This window comes from Schistocerca gregaria, chromosome 1 (assembly GCF_023897955.1).
Source record: "Schistocerca gregaria isolate iqSchGreg1 chromosome 1, iqSchGreg1.2, whole genome shotgun sequence".
Taxonomy (NCBI): Eukaryota; Metazoa; Arthropoda; class Insecta; order Orthoptera; family Acrididae; genus Schistocerca; species Schistocerca gregaria.
In genome coordinates this window covers 654242978-654255464 of record NC_064920.1, presented here as the reverse complement: position 1 = coordinate 654255464, position 12487 = coordinate 654242978, and the positions used below count along the sequence as shown (strand labels likewise).

The 12487-nt window shown below is 43.1% G+C and overlaps 1 protein-coding gene across 2 annotated transcripts in view; it reads left to right on the top strand.

Annotated features, from left to right (window-relative positions):
- LOC126361386 (myosin-I heavy chain) overlaps positions 1-12487 on the top strand; it is a 783760-nt gene that overhangs the window by 715479 nt on the left and 55794 nt on the right. For both annotated transcript variants that reach the window (XM_050007788.1, XM_050007787.1), the window contains 2 exons: positions 2878-3025; positions 7201-7481. In XM_050007788.1, the coding sequence (XP_049863745.1) occupies positions 2878-3025; positions 7201-7481 (429 nt within the window). The remainder of the gene's footprint in view (positions 1-2877; positions 3026-7200; positions 7482-12487) is intronic.

Here is a 12487-nt window from a genome sequence, read left to right as displayed (position 1 = left end):
TGATCCCAACACGATCCGTTCAGTGGCTGAGCTGTGGGATGAATGGGGGCTAGATGATAAGGGTCAAACTTCTCCTCGCAATACTGGTCTGTACCTGGACCAGTGGGGACATCCTTTTGGCCATAAAGCTATTATATTTTGTGGAACGTGTTTTAGGCAAATACAGAGAAGTTGCAGCCATCTTTGAGTTGAAAAATGCCCCCCCCCCCCCCCCCCCCCCCCGATTAAAACGGCACCTCCTTCCCCGTCACAGGCGTTGCTCAATTGTGAAAGACTAGAGAACATAGCTGTGACTGTCACTCCCCACAAGGGTCTCAGTATGGTCAAGGGCATCATCTTTCACCACAGTCTTCTTTGGCAATCTGACAATGAGTTGTGGGCTAACTTAGAGCAACAGGGTGTGCTTTTCATCTGTTGTGTCCGTAGGGGACCAAGGGAAAACAGTGTTACTACCAGCGCCTGCATCTTGGCTTTCAAGGGTGATGTTGCATGAGAAGGTTCAGATGATGGCCTACTGGTGTGATGTGAAATGCTGTGTTACTACTCCAGTGAAATGCTTTAGGTGTATGAAGTTTGGGTATATGTCTTCCTGTTGCACTGTTACCCCTCTCTGCAGGGATTGCGGATGACCACTGCACGTGAATGTTCCTTGTGTCTCTGCCCCCATCTGTGTAAACTCTTGCGAGCTCCATTCCCCCTGCTCACCAGATTGCTCTGTTTTTAAGCATGAGAAAAAAATCCAGGAGTGAAACACCCTGAACCAGCTCATACATCAAGAGGCCAGAAAAAGGCATGAGCATTGTAATTCCATACAAATGGACATAATCTTGTACTACAGTTGCAACATTGTCACCTTCTCTGTCAGCGGTGCCTTCCTCTGTTGTGTCTTTCACAACAGAGCCACCTGCTGGTACCTGCCCCCCAACCCCGCCCCTATCCCCCAGGCAGTTGGGGGCCCTCCTGGTACTTCCACTGCACCCACTTTTTGAGCATTGGCTCCCCACCTGCTGGGGAAACCAGTCTCCATCCTCCAGACTAGACACGAGCCAATGCTGCAGGAACCACAGGCTGCTGGCTGTTAGACTTCTCATTTTTCCTCTGTCCCCGAAACCAATTCAGGGACACTGTCTCAGTCCTCTTCTTATAAGGAGAAGAAGGACAAGGATAAGTCCTCTAAGGTGAAGGAAACTCCATTGGCCTCCATGGCATCAGACTTTGCTTGTACTCCTTCTGTGCCCAAAGTGGAGATCCCAGTGGCCCCTGGGATACCAGATCGCCCCAGGCAATGTGCCGTAAAACCTGTATCAGAGGATCCCCTGATGCCTGATGTCTCAACTGGTGGCAACGCGTGACCCTGGGTCATAACCTGCTCCCCATCACGCCCTTCCAGTCACATCATGCCCCCAATGTATTCACACAGTCTGATCCTCCAGTGGAATTGTAACAGATTCTTCTACCACCTGGCTGAGCTACAGCAGCTTTTAAGCACTTACCTTGCATTCTGTATTGCCATCCAGGAAACATGGTTTCTGGAAATTCAAACCCCTGCCTTTTATGGCTATCAAGGTTATTTTAAGAATTGTACAGACTATGATAGGGTATTGGGTGGAGTTTGTATGTATGTGCTGGACTCAATAGACAGTGACCTTGTGTGCCTCTTGCTATGCCTGTGGAGGCTGTGGCTGTTCAGGTAAGGGCACAGCAGGATTTTACAATATGCAATGTTTACCTCTGTCCTGATGATGTCCTGTCCTAGGATATACTGTCGGGATTGCTCACATTTCCTAGTCTTGAGCGACTTCAAAACCCATAACGCTTTGTGGTGTGGTACAGTGATCACTGGCCGTGGTAAAGACATCAAAACTGTACTGCCATGGGTCAGTCTTTGCCTCTTGGACTCTGGTGCTTTCACACACTTTAGCGTGGCACACAGAACGCTTTTGGCTATTAATCTCTCATTGTGCAGGCCTGTTGTTGTACCATCTATCCTCTGGAAGGTCCACGATGACCTGTGTGGTAGTGACCACTTCCTAAACTTCCTGTCCCTCCCTCAGCCTTGCTTCCCTGGACACCCAAGCAGATGGGTTCTCAGTAATTGTGACTAGAATGGGTTCACGACTACTGTCATCGTTAGTTCCCTATCGAAAGGCAGTATTGATGCAGCTGTTTGGCATACAATGGCAGCCATATTTTAGGCAACCAACCAACTGAGCCATCCCCTCTTCCTAGGGATCCCCCAGTCAGAAGACAGTACCCTGGTGGACCTCAGAGATCACTGCAGCCATTAGAAATCATAGGCGGATTAGCTTGTAGATCACGATTGCTTTCACAGGTAGCCCTGTCTTTGGTAGGATAGGTGATGGTTGTGACCGGACTGCAGTAGGTGATGTGGGAGTGTGTATGGGACAGGCCGTTCATCTAGGTCTATCACAGGCCTATGACCCATGAGGCAAGGGGTTGGGAGCAGGGGTTGTGTAGGGATGGATGAGGATATTGTGTAGGTTCGGTGGGTGGCAAATATCACTATGGGAGGAATGGGAAGGATAGTGGGTAGGAAATTCCTAATTTCAAGGTGCAACAAGAGGAGTTGAAACCATGACGGAGAATTTGATTCAGTTGCTCCAGTCCTGGGTGGTACTGAGTCATGAGGGGAATGCTCCTTTGTGGCCAGATGGTGGGATTTAGGGAGGTGGTGAGTGACTGGAGAGGTAAGGCAAAGGAGATCTGCTTTTGTATATGGTTGTGTCTGTCTGTAACTCAACATCTCCACTAAACGATGAGTAGCAATCTGTCCTTTTCATAATATTGTCATTATTCTGGCCTAGATTTTCCATTGTTTGATTTTGTTAATGTTTCATGAGGCAGTTTTTCTTTCAGGTTCCCATATTGGCACAAGCTCATCGGCAGTATGGGGCTGGACGCTCTGAACTGACTGCCAAAGCTCTGTATCTTTCGTGTGTCATGCAGTATCCTCTTTATGGTACAACAATGTTTCATGTTACATATCGTGGCTACTGGTCATATGGTAAGTGACAACTTTGTTTCATTCTTGCTTTCAATTCTATATGAGTAAACCATTTTATAACTTTAAACTCACAATTCAAACCAATAAAGAATGATGTAATAGAAGGCTATAAACATATTGAGGGTGAACTGTTGTCTGATTCTTTGATTATTGTTACTGTTAATGAGAAAAAAATGTAAGAAAAATATAGAAGAAAGCAAGAAAGTCAGTGGTATATCATTCTGAATCAGAATTCGTATAGCAAATTGAAGCCACTGAAGTAATTAGGTATTCTCCTTGGCCTTAAATTACTGCCTGAGTTCCCTCAATCCATTATTCCTAATATTCTTTCACCTGGGTCAGAATACAAGATGGTACACCTCCCAACCTCTACCCCCCCCCCCCCCCCCAAAAAAAAAAAAAAAAATAAATAAATAAATAAATGGGAAATTCGTCTCAATGTCTGTATTTCTTAATATTTTTACAGCAAATTTTGATCACCTTTGGAATATTCTCCATTGACCACAATGCACTTCTTCAAATGGTCCTTCCATTGTTCGAAACAGCTTCGAAAGTCACTTATCAGGATGTTCTTTATGCCGTCCAGCAATTTTTGTTTTACCTCCTCCACAGTGCCAAAATGCTTTCCTTTCATGTCTCATTTGAGTCAGGGGAATAAAAAGAAATCACAGGGGGGGGGGGGGGGAGAGAGGCACAATTGGTGTCATGCCGTTTTTGGTCAAAAACAGCTTTATGGAGAGGGCCATGTGGGCTGGCTCGTTGTCATGCTGTGGAAGAATGAGTCAATGCACGAAATATCCGCCCTTTTCATCCAGGTATTCTTCCTCAAACTTTTCAAAACCTCCAAGTAGAACGTCTGGTTGACAGTTTGACCCAGTGGAATGAACTTCGCATGCACAACACCTCTGCAATCGAAGAAATAAATGAGCATTGTTTTGATGTTTGACTTTACTTAGCGAGATTTTTTGAGATGAGGAGAGACATTTGTCTTCCACTGGCTTTAGTGCTGCTTTGTTTCAAGGTCGTATCCATAGTACCACTATTCATCACAGTAATCACCTTGGAAAAAAATTCGAGGTCCTATTTGAGCTAATTTTTAAGCTCAAAACATGCCTTAAGTCGATGCTCCCTTTGCTCGTCTGTGAGAAGGCGAGGGACAAATTTGGCTGCAACCCTTCTTGTGTGCAAATCTTTGGATAAAACCCTCTGAATTGAACTCCATGATATTCTAGGCGTCTCACAGAGTTCATCAGTGGTTTGGCAACAGCCTTCACAAATGAGAGTATTGATTTTGTTGACATTTTTGGCACTTCTTGATGTTGATGGATGTCCTGAAGGGGGTTGGTCTTCAATTGACATTTCTCCATTTTTAAAATGTGAAAACCACTGTTAGACTCTTGTTTCATTTAGGGCAGCATCCCCTTGAGCAGTCTTAAGCATTACAGTAGTTTCCACAGCCTATTTCCCCAACAGGAAACAAAATTTCACAGCCGCACATTGCTCTCAAAAATCTGCCATCATGTTTTCACTGAAATGGAAAAAGTTCAGTTACTAAAAAAACTCTCATGGCTGAACCAATGCTCTCACTTTGACACAACTTCATGCACTGAATCTGGTGGCATGATTGTAACGGACACATGGTAGAACAGTGGGTTCTCCCTCTCTCCCTCCCCAAAGCACCCCAATTCCCGTTACTTTTGAGTCCTCCCTCGTACAAGGAATTTGTGCATTGTGGTAGTGCCTCAGACAATTCTGCCCATGGTTCACTGGCTTGTCAGGGCCCAAAGATTCCAGTGCAACAGCAGAGCTTGATTAACAGCAGTCTCATCCCAAACCTGAGCCTTCTGAATTTTGGAGCCACTGATGAAGACAGTTTGTATACTGATCACAAGATTTCAGAACCCCAAAATTTCCAGTTGATATCATAATTTGACAATTACTCGATCTTTATGTCACTCCATACATTTAGTTGAGAATGTAGTAGACTTTGTCTACCACACTGTCTGCTATGTATGTTTGTGAGCACCTCATCCATATTTTTCCTTCATAAGGCAATCCATACCTGTTCATTCATTGACCCCATTGAAGAGAACACTCAGGGATGTGGAATGAGCCAAAGTATGTATTAACAAAAGACCAGCAAACCATAAAAATTGTATCTGGACACTGCACTAACAATATTCTGTCACTATATTGCATAATGCTATTCATGCTTATGCCAGCCAAATTTAACCAAGTAAATTAGAAAGCTATTTGCTGTTTTGGAAAAAAAAAGAAAACAAAGTTTCCTTGATTATATTAAATTGTGCTTTTTATCTACTATAGGTTGCTTAGTATTTGCCTCATTGTTTGATTAATATTTACTCTGTTTCACTAATGGTTTTCAAAGAAAATAGCCCTGTTCACAATATATTACTATTATTAAGTTAGTTTTTAATTTTCTTTGGACTGGTTGATATTACCTATTTAGTGCTTTGTGTTGGATGGGAGCTTGTAGTTTGTACCAGCATACATAACCACTTTACGGACCCTAGTCAATGAGACAAAGCCCACATGAAATTTATTTTTGTGTCTTGTGTGTGACTGGTTAAATCACAGCTCAACTGAAGATTATTTTCATTGTCAGCAATGAAAACCATCACTTAGCAAATGAACTGAGAAGCCAAGAGCTAAATAGTGCGAATATGTGAATTAGATGTCAAGATCTACCCTGGTGGTTCCCCAACAGTTTCTAGTAGACACACCTTGATGTCTTTGTACTTCCATTTTAAGTTCCCCTGGATTATCAGGGTAAAATCTAGAAAAATTCCTAAGTTTTTTGTTGTAATGACAGTATGACGAAAAGGACAGAGTGCTACTCATCATATAGCAGGATGATGATTCACCGAGAGGCACAACAAAAAGATTGTAGACAAGTAAGCTTCCGACCAGAAGGCCTTCTTCCGAGTTAGAGAACATGCTCACACATACTCATGTAAACTCAACTCACACACACGTGCCCACTGTGTCAGAGATAGTGGTCATGTATGTGAGAGTTGCATTTAAATATGTGTGTGTGCGTGTGTGTGGGTGCGTGCGTGCGCGCATGCGTGCTTGTATGTGTGTGTCATAGAGTACACAGTCTCCTAGGCATGAGATACACCAAAACTTTCAGAATAATATACATGAATGGTACAGCTGCTGCCCCTGATATGATAAGTTGCGGATAGTCTCAGATTTTCATTGTTGGAGCTCAAATCTGATGACTGCAATGCAAACCAGAGTTGTGATTGTTTCTGAAAGATCACTGTGTTGAAATGCTTAAAGCTCCATCCTCTGAGATGTGAGAATTATCATAGGGTTCATTAAGATGACAAGGAAACACAAAACCTTATTTTCTAGTGTCCGCATGTAGCTGTTTAGATTTGATGTTCTTGCCATTTTCATTAAATTGCCCATTTAGATGTAAATGAAATATTGCCAGGGCACAAAACATCCTCCAGCTCACATCATCCCTTGCACACTATCCTCTAGAACACTTCATGACACCTACAAAGCACAGGACAAATTACATGGCTCACATAAAAGTGGAAATATGTTTCATCTGACCAGGAAACACATTTCTTTTTCTTCACAATTTACTACTGGTGCCCAGGAATCCGCTGTAACTTAGAAACTTTGTGATAAGGTGTGTAACCTTACTTAAGATAGGGTTAACCTGTTTTGATATTCTTTGTCAGTTTATGTTCTGCAGTATTGGGATTGATCACAAATTTGAACACATGTCCATTGTCAGAATTCTTTGGAGACTTAATTGTCTGCCAATGCTGGTAAAGCTATAGAAAAATTTGTGGTCTTGACCTCTTGCAACCTCTCACAGATTCACATATGGTCCTCGCTAAACCAATGACTCCCATCTAATTCTCTATCACATAGGTCCTCTGCCCTTGTTAATCACTGTGGATTATTAAGAAACCTTTGTCAATACTTCCCCAGCAGCACCTGCTGCTCCTCCTTATTCCTGCACCACTGAGCAAATTCTGAAGAACGAAAAGATACTCATTTTTAAGTAATCTCTCTCTCATCACTCTCACCTCTTTGTTAACAAGATATTGTAGATAAGAACAGTTTATTATTAATGGAGTACTGCTTTATTATAGTGCTGTGTTTATTTATGACTAATGTTAAATTTTCAGGCAACAACCTGATCCTTGGTGTGAATTGTGATGGCTTGATGCTGATAAAACCTGATGATAAATTTGTTTTATATGAGTTTCGGTATCCAGATATCGAATCTATTTTTCTGGATCCTAGTGACAGTTTCATCACAATTAATCTGATGAGACAACAACAAGACAATGCACACAGATGTTTTGTCTTTGAGACAACTCAGAAATCAGAAATTGGTTCACTGATAGTGAGTTATTGGCCTGGTCTTGCCTCTTGGATCACAGAAAGTGAGGCTCCCATCAAGAAGGTATGTTGTTTGATTGGATAGTAATAACATTTTCATGCAAAATAAAGAAATAATTTTGATCACTATTAAACAGCAAGGAAAAGATATTGTGTGCCATTTCAGAAACTACATGAACAATGCTTATTTCATTCACCACATTTAGTGCAAAGTAGGTTTAAAAATTGGAAGAGGGCATTTTAAATATGAAAATAAAAAATTATTTTCAGCTGTGTTTGTTATAGAAGTGACTACTTACAAGATGCTGAAACAAAGCCAATCAGCACAAAAGCACATTTTTTTGTCCAGTCCTCTTATGTGATTTGATGTTGGCCACTTTAGCATTGTTAAATACACACCCATTTACTAAGTTCATTAACTTTAATGTAGAACTCACAAAAATGACAATCAAGTACGATCATGCAGATGTATAGTTGGTGGCACATAGACATGTAACCTATCAGAGAATCTACATCTACATCTACATTTATACTCCGCAAGCCACCCAACAGTGTGTGGCGGAGGGCACCCTCCGTGCACACTCTAATCTCTCTCATTTTACATTCGTGATCTCCTCGGGAGGTATAAGTAGGGGGAAGCAATATATTCGATACCTCATCCAGAAACGCACCCTCTCGAAACCTGGCGAGCAAGCTACATCGCGATGCAGAGCACCTCTCTTGCAGAGTCTGCCATTTGAGTTTGTTAAACATCTCCATAATGCTATCACGGTTACCAAATAACCCTGTGACGAAACGCGCCGCTGTTCTTTGGATCTTCTCTATCTCCTCCGTCAACCCGATCTGGTACGGATCCCACACTGATGAGCAATACTCAAGTATAGGTCGAACGAGTGTTTTGTAAGCCACCTCCTTTGTTGATGGACTACATTTTCTAAGGACTCCCCCAATGAATCTCAACCTGGTACCCGCCTTACCAACAATTAATTTTATATGATCATTCCACTTCAAATCGTTCCGCACGCATACTCCCTGATATTTTACAGAAGTAACTGCTACCAGTGTTTGTTCCACTACCATATAATCATACAATAAAAGATACTTCTTTCTATGTATTCGCAATACATTACATTTGTCTATGTTAAGGGTCAGTTGCCACTCCCTGCATCAAGTGCCTATCCGCTGCAGATCTTCCTGCATTTCGCTACAATTTTCTAATGATGCAACTTCTCTGTATACTACAGCATCATTCGTGAAAAGCCGCATGGAACTTCCGACACTCTCTACTAGGTCATTTATATATATTGTGAAAAGCAATGGTCCCATAACACTCCCCTGTGCCACGCCAGAGGTTACTTTAACGTCTGTAGATGTCTCTCCCTTGATAACAACATGCTGTGTTCTGTTTGCTAAGAACTCTTCAATCCACCCACACAGCTGGTCTGATATTCTGTAGGCTCTTACTTTGTTTATCAGGCGACAGTGCGGAAATGTATCGAACGCCTTCCGGAAGTCAAGAAAAATAGCATCTACCTGGGAGCCTGTATCTAATATTTTCTGGGTCTCATGAACAAATAAAGCGAGTTGGGTCTCACACAATCGCTGTTTCCGGAATCCATGTTGATTTCTACAGAGTAGATTCTGGGTTTCCAAAAACGACATGATACCCGAACAAAAAACATGTTCTAAAATTCTACAACAGATCGACGTCAAAGATATTGGTCTATAGTTTTGCGCATCTGCTCGACAACACTTCTTGAAGACTGGGACTACCTGTGCTCTTTTCCAATCATTTGGAACCTTCCGTTCCTCTAGAGACTTGTGGTACATGGCTGTTAGAAGGGGGGTCAAGTTCTTTCGCGTACTCTGTGTAAAATCGAATTGGTATCCCATCAGGTCCAGTGGACTTTCCTCTGTTGAGTGATTCCAGTTGCTTTTCTATTCCTTGGACACTTATTTTGATGTCAGCCATTTTTTCGTTTGTGCGAGGATTTAGAGAAGGAACTGCAGTGCGGTCTTCCTCTGTGAAACAGCTTTGGAAAAAAGTGTTTAGTATTTCAGATTTATGCGTGTCATCCTCTATTTCAATGCCATCATCATCCCGGAGTGTCTGGATATGTTGTTTCGAGCCACTTACTGATTTAACATAAGACCAGAACTTCCTAGGATTTTCTGTCAAGTCGGTACATAGAATTTTACTTTTGAATTCACTGAACGCTTCACGCATAGCCCTCCTTATCCTAACTTTGACATCTTTAGCTTCTATTGGTCTGAGAGGTTTTGGCTGCATTTAAACTTGGAGTGAAGCTCTCTTTGCTTTCGCAGTAGTTTCCTAACTTTGTTGTTGTACCACGGTGGGTTTTTCCCGTCCCTCACAGTTTTACTCGGCACATACCTGGCTAAAACGCATTTTACGATTGCCTTGAACTTTTTCCATAAACACTCAACATTGTCAGTGTCGGAACAGTAATTTTCGTTTTGATCTGTTAGGTTGTCTGAAATCTGCCTTCTATTACTCTTGCTAAACAGATAAACCTTCCTCCCTTTTTTTATATTCCTATTAACTTCCATATTCAGGGATGCTTATAATCACTGATTCCTTGTTCTGCACATACCGAGTCGAAAAGTTCAGGTCTGTTTGTTATCAGTAGGTCGAAGATGTTATCTCCACGAGTCGGTTCTCTGTTTAATTGCTCGAGGTAATTTTCGGATAGTGCACTCAGTATGTCACTCGATGCTCTGTCCCTACCACCCATCCTAAACATCTGAGTGTCCCAGTCTATATCTGGTAAATTGAAATCTCCACCTAAGACTAACATGCTGAGAAAATGTATGTGAAATGTATTCAAAATTTTCTCTCAGTTGTTCTACCACTAATGCTGCTGAGTTGGGAGGTAGGTAAAAGGAGCCAATTATTAACCTAGCTCGGTTGTTGAGTGTAACCTCCACCCATAATAATTCACAGGAACTATCCACTTCTACTTCACTACAGGATAAACTACTACTAACAGCGATGAACACTCCACCACCAGTTGCATGCAATCTATCGTTCCTAAACACCGTCTGTACCTTTAAAAAATTTCGGCAGAATTTATCTCTGGCTTCAGCCAGCTTTCTGTGCCTATAACGATTTCAGCTTCGGTGCTTTCTATCAGTGCTTGAAGTCCCGGTACTTTACCAATGCAGATTCGACAGTTTACTATTACAATACCGATTGCTGGTTGGTCCTCGCATGTCCTGACTTTGCCCCGCACCCGTTGAGGCTGTTGCCCTTTCTGTACCTGCCCAAGGCCATCTAACCTAAAAAACCGCTCAGCCCACGCCACACAACCCCTTCTAACCGTGTAGCCGCTTGTTGCATGTAGTGGACTCGTGACCTATCCAGCGGAACCCGAATCCCCACCACCCTATGGCGCAAGTCGAGGAATCTGCAGCCCACACGGTCACAGAACCGTCTCAGCCTCTGATTCAGACCCTTCACTCGGCTCTGTACCAAAGGTCCGCAGTCAGTCCTGTCAACGATGCTGCAGATTGTGAGCTTTGCTTTCATCCCGCTAGCGAGACTGGCAGTCTTCACCAAATCAGATAGCCGCCGGAAGCCAGAGAGGATTTCCTCTGATCCATAGCAACACACATCATTGGTGCCCACATGAGCGACCATCTGCAGATGGGTGCACCCTGTACTCTTCATGGCATCTGGAAGGACCCTTTCCACAACTGGAATGACTCCCCATCTCTTGCTGCCATATCCTTAAGGGGCCCATTACGCGCCTGACGTTGGAGCTCCCAACTACCAGTAAGCCCACCCTCTGCGACTGCCCGGATCTTGCAGACTGGGGGGCAACCTCTGGAACAGGTCAAGCAGCCATGTCAGGCCGAAGATCAGTATCAGCCTGAGACAGAGCCTGAAACCAGTTCGTCAGACAAACTGGAGAGCCCTCCGGAATGTCTTTCGCCCCCTGCCACACCTTGAGACGACCTCCCACTCTACCACAGGTGAGGGATCAGCCTCAATGCGAGAAGTATCCCGGGCAACCACAATCATAGTCCGATCGGAGGATGCATGGGACGAGCTGGCCGTCCCCGACAAACCCCCATCCAGACCCCCACAGTGATGCCCATTGGCAACAGCCTCAAGCTGTGTGACCGAAGCCAAAACTGCCTGAAGCTGGGAGCGAAGGGATGCCAACTCAGCCTGCATCCAAACACAGCAATTGCAGTCACTATCCATGCTAAAAATTGTTGTGCAAAGAATGTCTGAACTAATCTACAGAGAGCGCAAACAAATGGACACAAAATTTAAACGGTTATTAAAATATAAGATTGCCTAGTAAATGCAGTAATGCTGCTACTTGCTTACTGCTGACACACTGCTCGGCGGCGGAAGGAGACTACGCGATTTTACACTATTCAGGTACTAAAACGCGATGCTACAACTCTCAATTACTATAATACGCTCGAAATTTATGAATGAAACAATGCAAGTACCAAAAACAGGCAAAGAAATTAAGAATTAAACTATGTAACAAATGAGTGAGATAGGAGTATACGGCTTGCTGCTGCAGCTGCTTATCCAATGGTGGCAGGGAGCACACTGACTGTGACCAACCGACACTGGCCGTTCAAAACAAAAACAGAAGACAAACGACTACGTGAATTTACACTATACAGGTACAAAAACGCGATGCTACAACTCTCAAATACTATAATACGGCCAAAATTTATGAATTAAACAATGCAAGTACCAAAAACACGCAAAGAAATTAAGAATTAAACTATGTAACAAATGAGTGAGCTATGAGTATACGGCTTGCTGCTGCAGCTGCTTATGCAACGGCGGCAGGGAGCACATTTGCTCTTCCCCTTTTTCTTATATGAGTACATAATCTCACTCTTACAGGCACTTACATTCACACCTCTGAGGCCACAGACATTCTAACTGCTTACAAACAGCTGCCCAGGCAGACTGATGGGAGGGTGGGAGAAGAAAATATTGGAGCTGAAAGAGTAGTGAAGTATTGTGATGCAAGTAGGGGCTATAGGTCATGATCAACAGTAACAGTAAAATGC